The sequence below is a fragment of the Hibiscus syriacus genome, unplaced genomic scaffold, assembly GCF_006381635.1.
Source record: "Hibiscus syriacus cultivar Baekdansim isolate YM2019G1 unplaced genomic scaffold, ASM638163v2 tig00110963_pilon, whole genome shotgun sequence".
Classification (NCBI taxonomy): Eukaryota; Viridiplantae; Streptophyta; class Magnoliopsida; order Malvales; family Malvaceae; genus Hibiscus; species Hibiscus syriacus.
This window is the reverse complement of record NW_024062936.1, coordinates 17,044-41,051: the sequence shown is the minus strand read 5'-3', so window position 1 is coordinate 41,051 and position 24,008 is coordinate 17,044. Positions and strand designations below refer to the sequence as shown.

At 34.3% G+C, this 24,008-nt stretch overlaps 2 protein-coding genes and 1 pseudogene across 2 annotated transcripts; all 3 read right to left on the bottom strand.

The window, feature by feature from the left end:
• Positions 1-13,243: 13,243 nt before the first annotated feature.
• Positions 13,244-14,576, bottom strand: LOC120148544. Its single transcript, XM_039161636.1, has 3 exons — positions 13,990-14,576; positions 13,691-13,880; positions 13,244-13,417 (listed from the first exon to the last, which is right to left on the bottom strand). Exons 1-3 carry the CDS (start codon positions 14,574-14,576, stop codon positions 13,244-13,246), a joined length of 951 nt encoding a protein of 316 aa, XP_039017567.1.
• Positions 14,577-15,588: 1,012 nt separating this feature from the next.
• On the bottom strand, positions 15,589-17,511 carry LOC120148574 (annotated as a pseudogene).
• A 5,848-nt stretch (positions 17,512-23,359) lies between these two features.
• LOC120148612 lies at positions 23,360-23,671 on the bottom strand. Its single transcript, XM_039161687.1, has one exon. It carries the CDS (start codon positions 23,669-23,671, stop codon positions 23,360-23,362), a length of 312 nt encoding a protein of 103 aa, XP_039017618.1.
• Between the last annotated feature and the right edge of the window lie 337 nt (positions 23,672-24,008).

Below are 24,008 nucleotides of genomic sequence, written 5' to 3'. Positions count from 1 at the left end.
AAAAGAGATTGTCGAGCACCGAAGAAAAATACCGGCACACAGGAATATGCCAACATGACAGAGGAGACAGGTGATGCCATGATTTTAAGCGTCAACAGTCCGATTGAATCATGGATCTTGGATTCAGGGACATCTTTCCACTCCACCCCATGCCGATAAATCATGGAGAACTATGTCAGTGGTGATTTTGGGAAGGTTCATCTAGCTGATGATGAAACCTTGAAGATCGTCGGAAAATGAGACATCCGACTAAAGCTGCCAAACCAGACCACCTGGAAGCTGACAGGAGTGAGACATATTCTTGGCCTCAGGAGAAATCTGATTTCTGTTGGACAGCTTGATGGAGAAGGATATAGTACAACTTTTTCAGGCTGTGAATGGAAGATTACCAAAGGAGCACTCGTCATTGCTCGTGGTAAGAAGACCGATACTCTCTATGTAACCTCAAATTTAGAGAATATCATTACAGTAGCAGATGCTGATGGAAAATCAAACCTATGGCACCAAAGGCTCGGCCATATGAGCGAGAAAGGAATGAAGATACTTCTGTCAAAAGGGAAGCTGCCGGATCTAAAGAATGTAGATGTCGGACTATGCGAGGATTGCATCTTTGGAAAACAAAAGAAAGTCAGTTTTACAAAGATTGGCAAGACTCCCAAGGCAGAAAGGTTAGAATTGGTTCATACTGATGTATGGGGACCATCCCCTGTTCCATCTCTTGCAGGCTCACTATATTATGTCACCTTCATCGATGATTCAACAAGGAAGGTGTGGGTTTATTTTCTGAAGAAGAAATTAGAAGTCTTTGATACCTTCAGAAAATGGAAGGCCATGGTGGAAAATGAGACTGATTTGAAAGTCAAGCGGTTGAGGTATGACAATGGAGGAGAGTACAAAGATAGTAATTTCAGAGATTTCTGCACAAACAATGGGATCAAGATGGAGACAACAGTTCCCATAACACCGCAGCAGAATGGTGTAGCAGAGCGCATGAACAGAACTCTGAATGAACGTGCCAGAAGCATGAGGATACATGCCGGATTGCCCAAATTTCTATGGGCTGAAGCTATCAACACTGCAGCTTACCTGATCAACCGTGGGCCCTCAGTTCCTTTGGATGGCGGAATACCAGAGGAATCTTGGAGCAAGAAAGAAATAAACCTTTCACACTTAAGAGTGTTTGGTTGTATTTCTTATGTACACATAAACTCTGCTGAAAGAAGTAAACTTGATGCCAAGTCCAACAAATGCGTCTTTGTTGGTTACGGTGGTGATGAGCTCGGTTACCGGTTTTGGGACTACGAAAATTGAAAGATCATCAGAAGCATAGACGTCATTTTCAATGAAAATATGATGTACAAAGATAGGTCAATCGCAGAATCAAGTAATACCGAAGCTGAAACAAAGGAATTTGCTGAGTTCGAGGAGATTTCTAGAAATGATGTTCAGATCAATCCTGAAGCAGTTCAAGAAGAACCACACACACCAGAACTGAGACGCTCCTCCAGAATTCCTAAACCAACCCAACGATATTCGCCTTCTTTGCACTATTTGTTGCTGACTGACAATGGTGAACCAGAGTTCTATGATGAAGCAATGCAGGTGGAGGATTCATTCAAGTAGGAGTCTTCCATGAAAGATGAGATGGACTCGCTTATGTCAAATCAGACGTGGGAATTAGCTGAATTACCACCAGGCAAGAAAGCGCTCCATAACAAGTGGATTTACAGGATCAAAGAAGAACATGATGGGAGAAAACGCTACAAAGCAAGATTGGTTGTCAAAGGTTTTCAGCAAAAAGAAGGTATTGACTACAATGAAATTTTCTCTCCAGTCGTAAAACTGTCTACAATCATACTGGTGTTGAAAATTATAGCTGCGAAGAATTTACATCTTGAGCAGTTAGATGTAAAGACAGCTTTCCTTCATGGTTATTTGGAGGAAGAGATCTATATGAGGCAGCCAGAAGGCTTCATAGAGGCAGGCAAGAAAAACCTGGTATGCAGGTTGAAGAAGAGCTTGTATGGTTTAAAACAAGCTCCTAGACAGTGGTACAAGAAGTTCGATAGTTTCATGAGTAGCAGTGGTTTTACCAGATGCCAAGAAGATCATTGTTGCTACATCAAGAGGTTCGACAATAGTTTCATTATTTTATTGTTGTACGTTGATGACATGCTCGTTGCAGGCTCAAACATACAAGAGATCATAAACTTGAAGCAAAAATTGTCGAAGCAGTTTGCTATGAAGGATCTGGGCGCTGCAAAGTAGATTCTTGGGATGAGGATCAAGAGAGACACAAAGTCAGGGACTTTGATGTTATCACAGGCTTAGTACATCAACAAAGTACTCTTCAGGTTCAACATGCAAGATGCTAAACCAGTAAGTACACCTTTAGGTGTTCATTTTAGACTCTCTAAAGACCAATCACCAAAGACGGAGGAAGAACGTGCACACATGGTGAAGGTGCCGTATGCCTCAGCAATTGGAAGTCTGATGTATGCCATGGTTTGTACCAGACCAGATATTGCTCATGCAGTGGGAGCTGTTAGCAGGTACATGAATAATCCGGGCAAGGTACACTGGGAAGCAGTCAAATGGATCCTCAGATATCTTCGGGGTACCACAAACAAAGCACTTTGTTTCAAAGGTGGAGATATGATACTGACAGGCTATGTAGATGCTGACTTAGCCGGAAATGTCAACATCAGAAGGAGCACTACAGGGTATGTCTATACTCTAGAATATGTCGCTGTTACGGAAGCCAGCAAGGAGATGGTTTGGCTCCAAAGTTTCTTGGAAGAGTTAGGCAAGAAACAAGAAAACAATATCTTGTATTGCGACAGTAAAAGTGCTATCCATCTAGCAAAGAATCCGTCTTTTCATTCCAGGACAAAGCACATACAATTGAGATATCATTTTATCCGGTCTCTTCTGGAAGATGGGATTTTGAAACTTGAAAAGATTAGTGGAGCTCAAAATCCGGCAGACATGTTGACAAAGACGATGACTACGGACAAACTGAAGTTGTGTTCAGCTTCAGTTGGCATGCTAGAATAACAAGACCAGACATGCTGCTGCATTGATCGAGGTGTGAAGACATATTAAAATCAGTCTTTAAGTGGGAGATTGTTAAAAGTTTCAAAGTTTGGCAACCAACTTTGGAAAATGTTTTTTCAAAGTTTGGTAAATGTTTCTTTGAAAAATGTTTTTCAAAGTTTGGTAAAATTTTGGTAGATGTTTGTTGAAAATAGGAATGGGTAAATTCACTTTAGTCATTGCACTTTAGGGTATTTTCAAAGATTAGTCCCTAAGTTTCTACTATAAATACCCTTACCCATTTAGCTTCAAAATCATCCCAAAACATTTCTTTCTTCCTATACTAGAGAGCTTTCTTGTGAGTAGTGAGTGTTTTGTAAACACCTGTAAATTTTCTCTCTTAGTAAAGATCTGCAGCAGCCCGGAGACGTAAGCACAATTGGCTGAACTCCGTTATCAATTTTCGGGTATTATTTTTCCGCTTTTATTTCGCATTCTCACTAATCTAGTTATAGGAAAATTACTTGTACTCGATTTATTTTCCCAACAATTATTACAAAAATAAGACTTAGAGTTTAAGTGTGTTTAATCATAATTACTTTTAGCTTAAAAAATTATGAACAATTTAGTTAAAAAATATTAAGGTGATATTAAATACAATTAGCTGGATCATTTATTGTATCAATATGAGCTGCAATTTTTTATTCATTTCATCATGCCTTAAATATGCATCAAAACTAGTCAATTACCATTAATTAATTATCACACGAAATAATTAACAGAATCTGCAAATAGCAGTTTTGGGAAAGCCAAACTGTTGATTAGCATCTAAGCAATGGTACACAGCAGAAACGAGATAGAGTAAATTAATTATCTTAATTAAGGGACCACATTACATTATGGCAATTCTACGGAATAAAAGTGGTCACCCTTCCATGAAAAATGTAAGCAAATATTAAAGCTGAGGTGCTGAAACCAATTAGCTTTTGAGCTATATTATCGAGATGTAAAAGTGCAATTTTTAAATGCCGAAGAAGAAATTATGCCGAGACAAAATCTAAAGATTCTCCGGAAAATATTAATACATATAAAAATCATGTAAGAAAGGGGGTCAAAAGAATTTGTAATCAAGGGTGTGTTATGATTGAGTATAGGGGTCAGCTTGTACAAAATGTATGGCCCTTTCCAAGTTAAGCAGTCAGTGCTAACATGACAGAAAGGTGGACAAGATTTGCATGGAATCAAAACCTGCCTTCTACTTTCTTAACCTATTCATTTCGTTTTCCTTTATAAGAATATATTTTTATATCCGGTTGGATTTTTAGTTTAATTCACTTTTTCTGATATTGTGAACAATAATTCATGAGCATGGAACCAAAGGCTAAATGATAATGGTAACCAGAGAATTAATGACAGTCTTCTTTTGTAAGTAAACCTCAATCCTTACAGCAGTCCGTAACTGAGGCAGTTGGTACTGTTAATTTGAACTGATTTAAATATCAGTGATAGTTTTGAAACGCGAATTTAATAATTAGCAGGCTTCATGTTCTGATAATTACTGTGATAGGAAAGTGACCGATGCTGAAGAAGAGAATGATTAAGGGATGAAATATGGTGATCAATAATTACATTATGGTGGGTATTTTCTTTTCTATATTATCAGTGGATTTTTTCTGTTCTTTTAAAAAAACATGGGCGAGTCGGTTGGACAGCCCATCATGAAAAAAGGAAACCCTAATCTGATTCACTCTATTATTTTCTCAATGAAAAAACACAGGGATATATGTATTATATCGTTAATATTTTTTGACTTTACATCCTTTTGTATGTTATAAAAATATCGGTATCGATCGAATTAAATTAACATTTGACCGGCGAATAATATATATATATATGTATATTGTTGATTAGTTTTTTTATATACTTTTCCTGGTATTTTGTGGATATATTTTGGTTTTGTTTGAGTGATGACATCTATTTAGGATCAACAGTGAGAAAGTTTTCCCCCTTATTTCCTTGTTTGAGGATTTACTTATCATCAATACATATATTAGATCGGGCAAATATGTGTGTATGTACCTCTGTAAATCAGTAGATACATGCGATCACTGCTAAAATCTCTATACGACTAATTTATCTTAATAGTTAAAGAAATCGTTATTATTTTAGAGATCACATATTTGAGCACCAGCAATCGTAATAAGTTGAATGAACGTTAATCGTCAAATGATTTAATGTATTTAGAATATATATTATTTTGTAATCACCTTAATTTAATAAAAAAAAATACCAAAACCCTAATTTTCTATTAGCTTCTCAAGGGAAACTTTATACCTCCTTGGTTGGTGGGCAAATTCTTAATCATTTTCCTATCAAATAAAAGCCTCCCCCATCTGAAATTCATTCCATTTCTCCAATCAATATAAAATATAAACTAATTTTTGTAAAATTAAAATATGGGGCAACAATATTTGGAATTGTTTTATTGCTTTCAACACCACATCGTTTCCCTCTCCTTTTGATACTTGTCGTCCAAAATTAGTTCAATGAGAAGTTCGGTCTACTAGATAATCACAGGGGCTATAACTATATACTCAATTTTGAAATTGTACTAACGTATCATATCAAAAATAAATTATGTGAGAATTTAATTTCATTCTGATTATATTTTAATTATTTATACAATTTATATTATATATTATCTTAATTAAAATTAAATATATATTTTGAAAATGCTCCTCATAAAATAAATGAACGCCTTATCCCCTAAAGTGCTAGAAATTTTTTTAACGCATGAACATGCGCAACAAGTGAAATATATTAAGTCTTTTTTTTGTCAATAGTTTTGTGGTGTATTCTTCTTTTTCTTTAATTTTTATTTAGTCTGCACCCACACTAATCTAGATATTAATTACCGATCATTAACAATAATTATTTTTTTTGTCCCTTTTAATAATTTTTTAAAGTTTTTTCAATTTTAAATAAAAATCTTTGTCTTCATGACACACTTTTCTCTGATCTTGTATGTTGTTTTTTCTACTTTTGTGACATGTTTCTTATGACTTGGGACATTTTTAGCATACTTCAACGATCGTGTTAGTGCTCTCATAAAGATCCTCACAACATTTGTTTTCTGATTGATTATTGGTGGTCACATATTGTCAGATCCCTTCTTTAATAAAATGTTGTTTGTTGATATAATCATAATCGTACAACGAAATAATATGCCAAATTGTTGTAAAAGAAAAAGAAAAAGAAAATATATACGTGCAGATGTTATTACAAACGTAAAAGACTAACCTTTTTTTTTTTCTAAAAAGGCTCTTTTAAAGGGAAAAGGAAGCCATTAAAGCAAATCCTTTCTTGCAGTGAAACAACTAGGGTTAGGTTTAAAATTTACATGATTAATAGCTGGTTTCTCAAAAGCAAAAGGTAAAAGAGATCAAGGGGATTGGATTGGATTGCTTGCGATGGAAGAAAGTAAAAGGGACCAGACCAAAACAAGATTCTTGATTTATTTCATTTTATTTTATTGTAGCACATGCAACAATTAATAGCTCAAGCTTCATTTGCTTCATTTGTTGAACCATAAGAGGGCACCAGATTTGGCCTAACCCATCCAAATAAGTACGTAATTCTTTGTCCTCTCTCGTAATTTTGGTACGGGTCGTTTTCAATCAATTCTTTTAATATAAAAATTGAATAAAATTATTTCTACATCATTAAAATTTACAACACCAAATTCAACTTAAATTTTATTGGATTTTTAATTTTTTATCTATTCGATCTAATTTAATTTGAAATTAAATTGATTGTAACTGCGGTGATTTTCCTGATAAATTTTTACTTTTTTAAAGGCAGCATCCTTTTACATGCTAAAAATGCCTCGGGACCATGAAAAGGAGTGTAGATATTTAGAGCAATTCGTTAACATCCCACCTAAATTTAACTCTTCCTCACTGTTCTACTCTTTCTCTTCATTATTTCACCTTTTTCACTCTTAAAACCGATTGATGTTCAAATGACCCAAGCTTACAATACAAGAGAAAACAATAAATACTATAATAATTTCTGTGCCTAGTACCTAAACTTTTATTTTTTTTAAATCATACTTAATATTTAATTTTTGTTTCACTTTAGTACTCGTCATTAAAAACTTTATTTTTATTTCATTTTATTATCTTCGTTCAAAATTTAACATTAAATTTTGAAAAAGTTAAAAGTTTAGGTATTAAAACCGACCAAAACTGATAATTTAGGTACTAAAACTGACCAAAACTGATAATTTTAACGGTTGAGCATTAAAATAAAATGAAAACTAAACATTAGGTATGATTTTGAAAAAAATTTAAAAGTTTAGGTACTAAAATAGGCCAAAACTGATAGTTTATGTACTAAACATATAATTTACCCTATAAATTATTCTCACTATGTTACATATCGACTATGAGTCCTATAAAATCCTGGGCCACCTGAATTGCAGTGGAGCTCTCAAATGTTAGAAGGATAATTTATGCCTAGGTAAATTTCTAAATATTATGCAACTTACGACTGTATTTAAGTCTTCAAATTTGACAACAATAGTTAGGGAGTGACCAAAGAAAATTATTTTTCAATACAATGAATATGTAAAATTTCTTATTTTTATTCTTCCCTTATTATATTGAATTATATTTAATAATTAATCTAAAATAATGAGCCTGATTTGAAGTATGATATCACTTTATACAAATTATATGAAGTGAAAAAGTTCATTTTAGATTAAATGAACACATTCTTGAGGAATCTTTATTTTTATTTCTTTTAGGGTTTAGTCAAAAGAATTTTTGTGAATGCAAGAAAATTCGCCGACGCCAGTGGATCAGGGCCCTCACGTGTCGCCTATCTTTGCCCTGGACAATGATCCACGTCATGTGGTCATTGGAGAGCCTTTGCGTGGAGATGATATAGTTATGGGCTATGTGGTTTAATATGTGTTTATTTTGACCCCAAACTTTAGCTTAAGTATTAACTTTTTCTTATTTTGACTTGAGACTGATAATTTTTAAATCTTTCACTTTAGTCCCTGATTAATTATTAGTTTAAGGTAAATATCATGCAATTAATTTGTTTTGGTCGCCATTAATTGTGGAATATATGTTTACTCTTCTAGCATGTTTCATTAATTACAAATAAATATGTAATGTAAATTAACGTATATTTATATGGCATTTGTGTATGTATTCCTTTTTGATTAAGTGTATATATTCCTTTTTTTAGTGTATCTTTTATGAATATTGAATATTTTCTATATGTATAAAATGTCTCCTATGCTTTTAATTATAATTATTTTTTTGTTTGACTATCCATGCATATTAAATACATTTTTTTGCCTAAAATTTAGGATAAATGTACATATATATATATATACATATATATTGTTTAAGGTAGCATTTTTTACTTATTAATTATGTATTATATTTTTAAATATGAGTGTTTGTTTAATATTTTAATTGTTGATGTTCGACTAATCTATGGAAGACTTCTAAAAATCTGGAGTGCCCTTCTAAGGATTATTCGAATAAAATTGATATTTTATTCAATATTTATTTATATTCTATGATTTTTAAAAATTACATAAGATATGTTCATTTTAAATAAATGCATTTTTATTTTTTCATATAGTAAAATTATTTTAATAAATATAAATATTCATTGCGTTATTTTATTTATTTTAATATTTTGTTATCTTAATTTATTTATTTATCTGTCATAATATGTTCATATTTCATTCATCCTTTATATGACATTTATTATTGTTACATTCATAAATCATGCATTTATTTCTCGTTTTCCAAATTGATTGAAGACAATGCTATCTTGCATAATGGGTTAACGAAATTACGTCCAACATGATTGAATTTCAATTTTCATTAATTCACGTATTAAGGGAACATCTTTTTAAATAAAAATCAAGTGAATTAAGTCATTTTATTGAGTCAAATATTTAAAAAAAATCACTCATTCTTAAAAAGATCATAGAAATAAAAAGATCGTAGTTTAAATTTTGAATCTGAATTAGTAAAATTCCACTATTTAGACAATATATAATCGAATGTACCAATTTTGGGCGCTCACCTTTCCCAATCGTAATCGACTCCTGAATCCTTAAAAATGAATTTTTGGTAAATGTAGACCAATTTTTGTCTTAAAAACGATTTTCCATAAATTCTTTTAAAATATGTTTTTAGGTATTCGACCTACCTAACCTAAAGGTATATGACGACTCCAAATCATTTTCAAATTTCAAATTAAACGAAAAGTTAAATTTCCCAAAAATAAAGTCATAATTATTTTAAGGCTTAAGGGTCACATTTGTCTCTATAGTAGAAACAATTTATCATTTTCACCCCTATTGTATTTTCACATCAATTTAGCGCTCAAAGTTGTTTACCTGCATCATTATATACCCTACCCTAACTAAACCCCTAAATTATAAACCTTAAGTTAGGTTTAAGGTTGAGAGTGCATGGTTCAGATGTTATGGGGTTATAAGTTAGGGATTATTGTTCATAATTTAGGGTTTTAAGTTAGAAGTGTGGTATAGAATGATGCAATTGAATAACTTTAAGGGCTAAATTGATGCAAAAATATGATAGGAGCGAAAGTGATAAATTGGGTCTACTTTAAGGACAAAAGTTACCCTTATACCTTATTTTAATATTAATTTGTTTTAAAAAATGATTATGACACCATGTTTACTCAAAATAGAAGTAGGCAATATCCCATAATAGTGACGGATTAACATACTTTTATAAAGGGCGAGTGTTATTCACTTTAAAATCTGAGTTTTTTTCGATTTTTTTTTATTTTCTTGATGATGTTTATTTTTAATTTTTTTTGGATAAGTAAATTTTTATTATCCAAATAGAAAAGTAGCTACAACAATCCCAAAAGGGAGTAAAACCAATACTTACAACAAAAAATGGTTAAACTATACCCCAATTATAGTTTAAATGACAATTAACATTATCATTTCTATTAATATTTTTGCCTCTAAGTTGGATTCAGACAAACTCTTTGATGATAGACAAAATTTGTTCAGTATCTCTTTATCCTCGCTGAAAAATTCTTTTATTCCTCTCCTCCCATATCAGATAGATGGACGAGGTCCAAGCAAGTTTCAGTATAGTTGAAATGAGTGATTTACCTTTCCAATTGTCTGACACCCAGTTAATCATTTCTCCCCAAGTCATGTGAGTTACTCTCAGGTGAGTAAGATTGAGAATGAAACTCCATAGGGTTTTGACAAAGTTGCACTCAATAAAAAGGTGGTCCATTGTTTCAATGGTCTCATTACATAACACGCAGCTTTGATCAAGAACGAATCCCATCCGAGACAGTCTTTCCCAAGTTGGAAGTCTGTCTAGGATGGCCATCCAAGCAATCATACTGATTTTTGGAATGTGGGAAGGAAACCATATGATTTTATGCCAATGAACCTTAATTCTTTTGTCCCTAACTTCTTCCCAAATCTCTTTAGCAGTTTTAGCTCCTGCACTAATAATGGGAAAAGTAATAGTACGAAGCTTCCATATTCTCTTGGTATTCCAGCTGTGTGAATGTTTTATTGCCATGTCTCTAAAGTCTTCATTCTTAATAACATAAGAGTAAAGTCATGCGACCCAAAGAGACCCTTCAGTAGCGAGAATGTTACGGATAAGCTGGATCATACAAGTTGTGTTCCAAGATTTAATGTTTTTAAGACCTAACCCTTCTTCTGATTTGGGGCAACAAAGTTTCATCCAGCTGACCCTAGCTCCAGAAGCAGCTTGATCATTTCCTTTCCATAGGAACCGAGAACAAAGCTGGTTAATACGATTGATAATAGCTTGAGGAAGATTAAACTGCCTGCACCAGAAGTTAGTCATGCCGTACAATACTATTTTAACTAACTCAAGCCTGCCTGCATAGCTTAAGAGCTTGCTAGACCAGTGATAGAGTCTGAGTTTAATTCAATCAATAAGAGGCTGGCAGTCTTGTTCTGTTAGTTTTTTGTGACTAACGGAACCCCCGAATATCTAACAGAAAGAAGACCCTGTTTAAATCCAGAAATAGTTTTGATAATTTGAAGGATTCGAGAAGAAATTCCTACTGCAAAGAGTTCAGTCTTGCTAACATTAAGCTTTAGCCATGACATGAGGTAGAAGTGATCTAAGACAGAAATAATACCAGCAATAGAGTCAGGATTTCCCTTGCAGAAAATTAGAAGATCTTCAGCAAAAGAAAGATGTGTAAGGCCTAACGTTTTGCATTTAGGATGGTACCCAAAAATCCCTTTGGCAGCAGTAAGGTTAAGGGTTTTAGAGAGTATGTTCATAGCAGACACAAAAAGGGTAGGGGATAAATGATCACCCTGTCTTATTCCTTTTTGGCCTTTGAAATAACCAACCAAACTACCATTGAGAGATATAGAGTACTTAGCTTCAGTAAAACAACCTTCAATCCAGCTTATGAAGATGCTTGGCAGCCCTATAGCTTCGGGGATGCTAGAAATGAATTCCCAATTAAGAGAATCAAAAGCTTTTTGAAGGTCAATTTTAAGGGCAAACCTTGGGGATATAAGCTTCATTCCATAACCTTTTACAAGTTCTTGAGCTAGGAGAGTATTGTCAATGATAGATCTTCCTTTAACAAAGGCAGACTCATTAGGAGTAATAATTTCTAGCAGCAGCATGGTTAGTCGTTTAATAAGGATTTTGGTGATGATTTTGTACAACACAGAGCAGCAAGATATTGGCTTGTAATCCTTAACAGTGCTGGGGTTCTGGAATTTAGGAATCAAGGCTATTATTGTGGCATTGAAGGCAAGCAGAATGAAAGCTTCTTGAAAGAAAAATCGGATAGCACTGATTATATCATCTCCTACCACATGCCAAGTTTTTTTTTTGAAAAAGAGGGGTGTGAACCCATCTGGTCCTGGGGCTTTGTCAATTCCTTGACTAAAAAGAGCTTCTTTGATTTCTTCATTAGAAACAGTTCTAATAAGATCAGTGGAAAGTTATGCAGGCAGATCGTAGTGGAGCATATTTTTCAAAAACTGAATATCAGTTTAAAGAACCAAGCTGCATTTTAAAGAACTCAATAACTTCAGTAGCCATTTGATCAAAGGATTCCATCCTTTTGCCTTGAGAATAAATAAGGACTCTAATGGTATCTCTTTTGTTGTTGGAAGCAATAACAGAGTGGAAGAACTTGGAGCATTTGTCTCCCTCTTTGATCCAATTAATTTTGGCTTTCTGCTTAAGGAACTGATTTTCAGCCTCTTCAAGATTAGTGAGATCATTTTTAATATTAAGCTCTTCTACAATAGTGCTAGCTCCTCTGAGAGTTTGAATTTGTATGTATTCCAGCTCAGCTCTCTTGTGTTTAACCCTGTCAGACAAGTTACTGTAGGAATCCTTATTAAGAGATTTTAAGCAAGGCTTAAGTCGTTTTAGCTTGAGGAACAGAGCTTGCATAGGGTTGCCTTTTACAGGCTGCTGCCAGGAATGAGTGACAATATCAAGGAAGGTAGGATGATTAGACCAGAAGTTGAAGAACTTGAATGGTTTGGGTCTGTTAGTTTGGATTTCTTTGTTTAACCAAACCAGTGCCATGCAGTGGTCAGAAGGACAAGGGGAACAGAATTCAACAAAAGATTTTGGAAGACAGTGGCCCAGGAAGAATTAATTAAAACTCTATCTAGATTCCTTTCTAAGAATGTATCCTTTTATTTATTACTCCAAGTGAAGGAAGGGCCAAAGTAGTTGTGATATTGTAGGAGGAGGTCTTGAGCCAATTCTTAAAAATCCCTCATATCAGAAGATTGATAAGGACTAAGAATATTTGAATCAAAACTTTCAGAGTAATGTAGATAGGTGTTGAAATCCCCTCCTAGAATCCAAGGAGTAGAATTGAGTTGAGAATCAATGCTTCTAAGGTGCTACCATAATTGTCTTCTGATAGTTCCGTTGTTACTGCCATAGTCTACCATTAGAGGCAAAATTATAATTTGTAATCATCTTCCAGCTCCCAAAAGTAGAATGCAGGATATTGTCAGATTTTCCAGCTTTAATACGAGTTTCCATCAAACAAATGATATCAACTTTGTGAAGATTGACCCTTTGAAGGACTTTTATTTGCTTATGAGGATTGTTTAATCCTCTTATATTCCAAAAGCAGACTATCATAGTGAAGAGGATTTTGAAGTTTCTCCTTTATCTACAGGAGTCTTAGTTTTAACTAGATGCTCTTTCTTTGTAGTCTTTAACTCTTTAAGGAGATTAGCAACTCCTAAAGCAGCAAGCCTTGATTTATTTGGTTGGATTTCAGTATTATGGGAGTTTTCATCAATTGAACTCTGGATTTCAAACCTGTTAGCAGATCCTTTAAGAGGGACTTTAGTTTTGACCTTTAGGGGTCTGCCTCTACCTCTTTTAGGAATTGAAGGGGAAGATTTTTATTTTGTTGGGGGAGAGAAGAGGCTGAGAAAGAGTCTCTATTGGAGCAGATTCATCATATAGAGGAGAGGGAGCTTTATTAATTGGAGAATTCTCTTCAGCAGGGAGCATGATAGAGGAGGTTGTTAAGTTATCATTGGGAGTGTGATCAGAGTGGGTTGGAGGGTGACTACAGTAACAACTTCTGAGTGAGAATCAGAAGGTTCAGGGAGATTTTGCTGTAATTCATCAGAGTTTTCAAGAGGTTTTGTTTCAATACTTATGTTAACTTCAGCCTTTTTTCTCCAAATTTTCATTGGAGCAGTTGAATGTTGTGATGGGCAATTCTTATCAGAATGTCCAAATTTGGCACATTTTTTGCAACTATTCGGAACCAAGGAACTTCAACATAAATAAGAGTTATGTGACCATTTGCAAGAATTACTTCTACAGAATCATAAATTTTCTGCTTAACATCAACCTCAACACAAACTTTAGCAAAGTGCAATCTAGTTTTAGAAGCAGTGAAAGAGTCCATGGAGATTGGTTTCCCTCAACACAAACTTTAGCAAAGTGCAATCTAGTTTTAGAAGCAGTGAAAGAGTCCATGGAGATTGGTTTCCCTAGTGCACTGGCAATAGAGCTTAGGCCATCTTGAGTATATAATTCTAGAGGCACATTGTAAAGATGGATCCATATAGGCAGATGAGCAAAATCAAAATCAAGCTTTTGCATGTTAGCCTCCCAAATTCTTAAGATTAAAGGCTTGTTAAAAACATGCCAAGGTCCGTTTTCAAGGACCCAGTCTCTAACAGAATCATTAGCGAATGAAAAGATGTAAACATTGTTTCCGGCGTAACTGACCTGAACTCCTTCGCCTTTCGCTGGATGGTTCCATAGGGTTTCAATGATTCTTTGCAGTGCATTGAAGTTTGGTGGCGCCCCGAGAAATTGACCCACCAAAGATGATTTCCAGACTGATGTTCCAGCTTCGAAAACCTCTGGTGGAGGACAAACAATCGGATTACTATCGATCGATTTTGGGGGGGGGGGAAAGATCACTTTTGGCTTTCTTGGCATTTAAAAAGCTTTCTCCAATCCATCTCGCGAGACAAGAAGATGAGTAATAAAGAAACCAGTAGAAACGAATCGATTGACGAAGAAGAAATCACCGGCGATGGAGGGAATCTCAGGCTCCATTAGCCCCGCTAACGTGTGCGCAGAGAGAAACACAAACATACACCATTCAATTTTTTCAAATTATGTTTTTTTATTTTTTATTTTGTTTGTGTCAACTCCATTCAAAAATCATGTTACTTACGAATGTGTTCACTCTCAAAAGTATTGTTTAGATCCATGATTGTGTTATAACTTTTCTTCCTCCCTTTATTAATTTCCCCTTTCATTTTGAGAATCTTTAAGCCTGAAATCCACGACTTCTTGCATAGCTTTTTCGTTGCATGTCCTTATTTATATAGCCTTTGGTAGTGGACACATCCCCCACGGCGAGATGCTACTTTGATCTTAGTGATCTTTTACCAACAGAATGATGTTAAAAAAAATTATGTACTACTAAGAATTCGGAACATGTACTTTAAAATATCTCAAAATATGTCTATCACTCGAGCATAAAGATGAACCATTAACCCCTCATTGCGTGTGGTGTATTCAAAATCCTTAGATTTTAATTATTTTTATTTCAATTAAGTAAATAAATTTGAGATATTTTTCTTGTTCAATTATTTTCCAATCCTTGAGTTAATTAATCAAATTGAAATTGGATTATATAACCCGACTTGTTTATTGATCGATTTGAATTGCTACCTCATTAATGATTGAGTTTTGCTGAAATGATGCAATGTCTGATAAACCTTAATTATTGTTAATCACATGTTTACAGTGTGTCTTAATCACCATTTAAGACGAAAGCTTTTTGCTTGTCCACTGAATTTAGAACCACTCATTATTTTCCAATCCTTGAGTTAATTAATCAAATTGAAATTGGATTATATAACCCGACTTGTTTATTGATCGATTTGAATTGCTACCTCATTAATGATTGAGTTTTGCTGAAATGATGCAATGTCTGATAAACCTTAATTATTGTTAATCACATGTTTACAGTGTGTCTTAATCACCATTTAAGACGAAAGCTTTTTGCTTGTCCACTGAATTTAGAACCACTCATTATTTTCCTATCCATTAGTTATCATCACCATGCATATACTTGTTCAACGATTTTTCTCGACAGAAGTGAAAATATATAATACTTAATCGTTTATATAAGACCACAAAAAAGTCATTTGTAGAATTGCAGCATAGGATAACTCAAGGTTAACGTAGAAGAATTTCATTGTGGCCGAGACCACTGATTTTTCCTGGGGGAATCTTGTCTCGGTCGGCACAATTCCCTGGAGAAATTAAATGATGGGTTGGAATCAGCACAACTCCTGGTGTCTTCACAAGAGAGTGTAGTCAATGTCTTGTGAAAATACTTCACATCATCACTATCAACGACGTGTCCCCGCAAGTTATCCGAAGAAGAAAACCTGAAGGTCCTTTGTCTAGCTTTGATAGACTGAGTAGGTTTCATGTAGCTGGGTTTTTTAGTATGATTATCTTCTAATGTAGTGGGAGACACGGATGCTGATGACGAGCTTGAGTCGGTACTAGGGGAAGACAATGAGTCCCAAGTATGATTGACCATAGGAGGCCTTGCAAGAACTCGGGCATGGTTGCTGGCATCTGCACTTTCCCAGGGCTTGGTTGCCATCCAACGATCAACCCAATTCCAATCTAGCTTTTGAGGCGATGGTTGCTTGTTTCCTCTCAAATTTGGGTTGCCATTGCCACACGATCTTGACTGCTATTAAGAAGAAATAAACAGGCAATCAGAACTCTGGCACCTCACTTTTAAAACAGAGTATGCCAATCAAAGGTTATTTCAAGCTCTATTACCTGTTTTAAAACAGAGTATGACATCGCTCTCTCCCTTTTCATTGCACCTTCTTGCCTCATTTGTTGTTTTGCTCGTACTTCTTCTAAAGTCCCGGGACTGTCACACCATCCTTTCTGGAAATTTGTTTAGCATTTCATCATATTAGCATATTGTTAGTGTCAAATAGTTGACAGTAAAATTATGCGGAAGATGAAAAATATATATAAAAAACCTGAACATCCTTGATTGGATCATTGGGTTTATGCACAGCTTCTTGTTCTGAAAATATCAGACATTGTGCTCTCATTCGAGTTTGTACCCTTACAAGAGCTTGCATGCACCTTAATGTCACGGCAGCTTGATTCCGAACTTTACGACCGCGGAAGATGGCTTGAATCCTTACTACTGCTTTCAAGGCCCTTAAGCTCGTCTTGCCTACCATGAAAAAGAATGGCAATTTAAAGCAGATAACCAAGAATTTTCACCAAAATCATTCTTTTGTATCAACAACAGAGCAAGTTTATATCAAACCGATGAGGCCTAATAAGGGTAAAGTGCGATGAGCCCACTGAATCATATCCTAAACTTATCCAGCTGAATGGAAAAATATTTTCTAATATCAAACAACAACAACAAGGAGATTGATACCAGCAGGCCTCGAAATGCAGTCTGAATTCGGATGGCTGCCCATTCTCGCTTCACAGCCCTAAAATCCTTGGGTTGAGCACGGACAATGGTGGCCATAGCAGCAGCGAGCGCACCATCCGCTTCGGAGGTCTCTGAAGGAGCCACGTGACGCATTTTGAGATCCCTGGATGAGGATGATCGGAACCCTTCGGATGAGCTCCTCCAGAGCTTCCACTTCTTTTAGACTTATTATCTCCCATTTTCTCCTACAAAACGAATAAACGATAAAACACCTCAAGCCGAAAGAAAACAAATCAGAGTTCCAGGAAACGAGAATCTTAGTTCAGCGAAAAATACTTGGTTGCTGAGGTCCTGAAGTGGTTTGGGAGTTACAACTGACTTAAACCATTTTCCTGAGGCACCCATTTTAAGGAATTGTAAAGGGCAAAAGAAAAGGGGTCGAGAGGGAGAGGGAGAGGGAGAGGTGATTTTGAGTTTAGGGACCGTTGGTTGTAAGAAAAAAGATAAAGGTTTGAATTTCGAAACAACCATAAATTGTCTCAACGGATACATTCACTTCAAAAATTCAAAACAGATCTTGTAATTTCTGAAAAGCGGGACCTTTTTTAAAGTGATCCGTTGGCTTCAACATCTTTTATAATTTAGAAATTCATTAATGATAAAATCAAAATTTAAATTATATCTTAGAAATAAATTTTATTTAAATTTTAATTGTTATCTTTAAATAGTAATAATATTAATAATTTATATTTTTAAGTTAAAATTATATTAACTAATATTTAATTAAGTATTAAAATTAAAATTATACTAGCGGTTTAAATTAGATAAGATTCACGATAGTATCAAATTAATACATGTAGATCAACACCTTAAAATGCATTACAAAATTTAATATTTTTCATGCAATAGAGATGTGAATTTTAAATTAACCTAAACCAAAGTATGAGAACATAAATGAAGTCAGAGTTAAAAATGAATTATCCTGGCATAATATGCACATTAAATGATCCATTAAGATTCGACATAAAAAATAATATGAGAAAACAATCAAAGCATAATATGATGAGTGCAAAAAATAATAAATATATAAAAAAATTGGTAGGGGAAGTGATTATTCGTTATCAAATCTAAAATTTAATATTGATCATACTAAATTAATATCTCTTGCTAATATTACATGTTTGGTTTGCTGGTAATGTAAATAATGAGAACATTTTTTACCTTATATCTAAATCAACTGCCAGTAGAATCAAGTGTCAATGCAATTAATGATTCAGCTGAGAATGAAGACATAAATTCTATAGCTTGTAAGGACCCTTAAATATGGGCTGGGGACCTTCTTCCACGTTCAACCTAAAGTCTTTTAAGTGGAGTGGGGTGAGCACTGTTTGCGGTAAAGCTCAATCTAGAAACACTCATTCATCATCACCATTAAGCTCAGTCTTTCATCTCAAACCACTCCAACTTTGCATTGATGTCTGCAAATGCAAGACTACCATTACAAACTGTTGAGTTGAGCCGAGTTAAAATAATCTTTCATGCTTTTGGGTGTGCATGGTTAAAATCAGTGATAAAAGTAAAAATTTACTCTCAGCCTCATGTCTGAAATCTGAACATGTTCATGTTTTTTACAATTAGCAACAGATAAAAGTACTAGTCATAATCAAAGTGAAGTTTTCCTCGCTATAACTCAGACTGAGTTGGTGTTTTGCATGAACAAAGTGGTGTTTTAATACCGGAGGGGGTGAGTCTCTCTTAAGTCTTAAGAGCAGAGACCTGTCTTTATACTTACAGTGATATTTGAGAAAAAACACCAATGCTCTCTCTTAACCCATTTTTGGAGTACTCTCTTACTTCTGTACATAAAAAAGGTACAGACCGGGGATAATGCAGTACATTGAAAGATCATGTCACTATACTCAGACACCAATCCACAGTGCTTACTTTCATTGTTGATGATAATTTTGACTTATGTTTCGAGATTTCCCATCCCCCAAAGCCTTTGATTGTGGGGAAACTATTTTTGTCTCCAAGGTCAGAAAATCAGCCAGCACCAGAGCCTAATGCCCAGACTAGTATAAAAGGAGTTTGAAAAGTGCAATGAGTGAGTGGTGCAATCAAGATTTCCTTATTTCGAGCCTTTGCTTCCTTTTGCTCAGTTTCACAGATATCACCTCAAAGTTCAATAATATATATATATATATATATAACATTAAATGAATATCACCACCCTTGGGAAGAAAATAAATAAGATGGGGATACTGCATTACTGTGTGTCTGGTAGGATTTACTACACCTTATTAATGCGCGCATCTGCAGATCTAAAGAAGAGAATCAGGGACCAGAAAATCATCTTAATTGCCATCTTGGATGATTGTCCAAATGGACGACCAAGATTTAATCAGGGGTACATTAGCCTGCGTGCTTCCCATTGACCAACCTGTGGAAAAAAGTTGTAGTCATTGTTTTTTTTTTAACAAACTCATCTAAGATTGCTGCAGTCCTGAACGTGTCAGTCATTGATGTGCATAAATGGGACTCCTGCCACTGGATTTTCCTTACCCTTAATAAGAAATGGAAACTATCTGAGGTTAAAAGGCACTGTAGTCTAGGACAAAAAGCTGAGATTTCCATTGATTTATAGGTCTCTTAGACCTCCAAAGAGGCAGCTGTTATCCGGGGCTAATACACCACTTCAAAGAGTATTATATTGCTGGAACGACTTGAAGGTGAGGGGAAAGAGATGTTAGCTTGTGAAGAGAAGCAAGACTGCGATAGGCTAGATAGGGGAAAGAGTATAATCTCAGAAAAGGGTTTTTTCTTCTTCTTTCTTTTAACCATATGTCAAGAAACCAGAATCACTTGTTTGTGAAGCAATATCTCCCCCCATCCATGTCAATGCACAAGATAAGCAGGAGGTAGGGTTTAAGCCTTTTTGGTTTTTCAAACTTTGGGAAATGGGATTTTGTGTTTTTCCAGGCTTTCCCAACCACATTATATACCCACCAACACCCTTGAGGTTTCTCTCAGATTGCCATCATAATTAGTCAATCACCATTTGAGGGTTTTGAAGATATGCAGGGATGGCTGTATTGTTTTCTGTTGGCTCTTCAAATAGCAACGAGCAGGCCATTAGCACCAAACGATGACTTGGGTTATCATCAAACAGGTCAGCTAATTAAGCTAAAACCAATGATTATGTCTATTCAATTACCTTAATTAGCTTATTACCGACATGTCATCACCTTTTGACTGAATTAATTTTTCTCCATTTTGATCAATCACAGGCCAGAAACCAGAGGCTTTACAAGTTTCCTTGAGCTCAAGCATGGAAAGGGCTGGCGCCACAACTAAGGAAGAGAATGGTGAAAGGGGAGTAAGGTGGGAATTGGGTCGAGTCCTCCAAACTGTGAACACAAATGCTATGGGTGCACCCCGTGTGAAGCCATTCAAGCGCCTATTACCACAAGCAAACGAATCCGTGTGGGTCTGCAATATGCAAATTATGAACCCGAGAGTTGGAAATGCAAGTGTGGTCCGTCCTTTTACAGCCCATGAACTAAGCCACAATAGACCTTGATGTGAAAGCTGCTCACTACTCTGAGTTCACCATATTTATCCTCTTTCAGTTTGATTCAGATCATTTCTTAACCATTTGTACAAAAGAAAATCCAAATTCAATTTCTTCCTGTTGCATTGTTCTACTTGCTGATGATTTCCTAAAATTTGACCGAATTCCAAGCCATTTGCATGTTTGAGCAGTTGAAAATTTGAAACATTGACTTATAACTTACATGTAGTAAATTGCTAATCAATAAATGAGTTATCATTTCACGCATCTACATTGAGAAGAATATAATTTCATAAATTTATTATTTGCATAATATTTATCATTTAGATGACATTAATTTCTAATTTGTAACTTCTAAACTTAAGGGTAAACTACATCATTCATCACTAAATCTTACTATCTTTATCCTATTTCACTATTATACTTTCAATTCTTTCAATTTACTCAATAAATTTTTGAATTGCTCATGTTTTGGTCACTTTAAATTATTTTATTATTATTTGATATGACATTACATTTTTTTTTTATTTAATATAAAAATAATTTAAAATATAAAATTGAACATAAATGGTGATCTACGATGAGGAGAAGGGACGATGATTATTTTAAATAATTTTAAATGTAATAATATTAAAATATTATTTTTATTATTTATTTTAAAATATTTTTATATTTAATAATATATAAAAAAAATCCATGTCATAGAATAATAATAATAAAATAATTTGTAGTGACCAAAACAAAAGCAACTTGAAAGTTCAGTGAATAAATTGAAAAAAATCAAAATACAATGAGTGAAATATGAGAGAGGGTAAAGTTTAGTGACAATGGTGTAATTTACCCAAATCTTAAAATATATAAATTTTTATTAAACTAAGGTGATTACAAAATATATTTGTTCTAAACATTATATCTCTAAAAACTAGAACGATTCCTTTAACCACTAAAGTAAGTTGATTGTTACTAAAATATATAATTTTAAAATATAAATAAGACACGTGATAACATTAAAACCATGTTTTCTACTATTTGACTTATTTAGATTTTAAACAATGGCAACTTGATTTTATTAATATTGGAAGGAATCAAAATTAGAACGCATCAAAAAATGAAAAAAATTAGAGACAATAGTCACCAAAATACTCATACAAAAATAAAACGTTAAACATAAAATACGGAAGAAAAAACATTCCATAGAGAATGGGTGACCAAATCAAAACCTAATAACCTTCATAAAAAATTTCTTTTATCTGTTGAATGAGATGCTTTACGAAATGATAAAGGAGTGGAGAGTGAACCATACAATCTGGCAGGCTACTTTGCTATACAATTCTGATTACATCGACAAACAGCCTTTTATCAAAAGAGGGGATCTGACTATACGTGACTACCTATAAACAAATAAAAAAACAAATGTCATGATGTTTTTTGTGCGAGAACCAAAATGACCGCAAAGGTATGCGAAAAACGTATAAAACCATAAGTGTCATGCCGCAAGAATAGAGAAAACGTGTCATAAGAAAAATATTCTTATTCAAAATTAAAAAGACTCAAGAAAAAAGAAAATAAAAGACATAGTATAAAAACAAGAGAACTAATAATCATCGCGATCGACAATCAATATTAAGATTAGTACAGCCAACAACTAAACAAAAATCGAAAAAGAAGAACAAGACGGTACAAAAATATTGTTTTCTCAGCCTGCCTTCAATGTGTAATGGGCCCTTTTGGGCATCCAATCAATCAAAAAAACGAAAGAGATTGCAATTCTGTCTGTTATAGGCTCAATTATTGATTTAGGCTTAATTTCACAAAGCCAGTTTGCTTTACGGACCATAATGTGCACGAAAGGAGAAGCAAAATCTTATCTCTTAGAGAACGAGTTGGATCTCATATAAGTTGCAACTCAAACAAACCATGGCCCTTCAGTTCTCTTTTGCCTTGGACATGAAGCTTTGGATTGCAGTAGCATCATGTCCTTGTCTTTTAAGGATTGAAGTTCTAGCAGCCCACAGTGGTGTCTTTAAGGATTGGGTTGCGGAAATAAAAGAAAAACTGAAACCCTTTTGGTCCATTTACTTTGCACCAATTTCCTCTAAAGTGGAGGATGAAATTTTATACATGCGCGCGCGCGCACACACACAGACACACACAGACACACACATTACAGCTTAGGAAAGCTTGTGATTTTCAGATTCGGTTAATACTTGATAAAAAATCAACATCAGAAGTTATTTCATTTGAATAGGTTATCACTGTTGAGCACTAAGTTGTTAAAGTTGAACGCGTCAATAAGTAGGTATGTGACGTTTATCGATAATATTTCATGCAGATACTTTTTGTTTGTTTAATGATTAATATTGAATATTAAAAGTTCACAATTCTTCTGGTTAAACCTTTAATGTTTGACAGTGAATGTTAAAAGATCTTGACAGTTCTGCAGGTGGAACTTTTTTGTGTTATACCGATTTACTGTATAAAATATAAATCTATGAAATAACTGTTCAGATTAAAAAAATTATGATGTGCTTGTATTTATTGCAGAGAAAATAAAAATGTAACGGGAACTGCAAGATACAGAAGCATATTCACCTTGGAATTGTACGACAACATGGAGAGTAATTGTGTAGTTGCATCATCCATAATTGAACCAACTGTATTCTATTTTGTAAAAGCTTATGAAAATTTGAGAAAAGAGAGAGAGAATCACCTCCAGGAATTGAGAAAAGTGTTTTTGAGCCACATAAAACTCTTGCTCATCTTGCCTTGAACCGTATAAGCCTTGTAAGCAGCAACCCTCTTCTTCCTCTGCAGCTCGGGATGATTGGATGTCCATGTTTTTGATGTAGAAGAGGAGCTTTTGCTTTTCTTCATCTTATTAATCTGATTTGGTTGAACCGAGTTGGCGGTGTAATTGGCACTGTAACATCTGAGGCCTTGCATGTTACTTGGACCTCCTCCTTCAATCTGCCGCTGCATCTCTCCATCCCTGAATGACTTGCATCTAAATCCTTCCATCAAACATACACAAGGGTTGAAGTTGAGGCAGTGGAGATATTAAAATACCAATGCTTAGTGGAGGTGTACTTTTAGCCTTTAGTCTACCGGTTATTTCTATTTTCGTAAATTACAGCATAAGTCATTCTATTATTAATACAATCTAATTTCAAAAAATTATAAATGAGTTATTCGATTAATTCATTATTACAAACAATTGTTTGACGCAAAATTTTACTCATTCAAAATTATTAGGATTTATAGAATGTCAATTAAATCAATTAATTTTTTAATAGTTGTGGTAATTATAATGAAAATATGTTTAGAAATTTCTTAATCAATTGACAATACAAATATA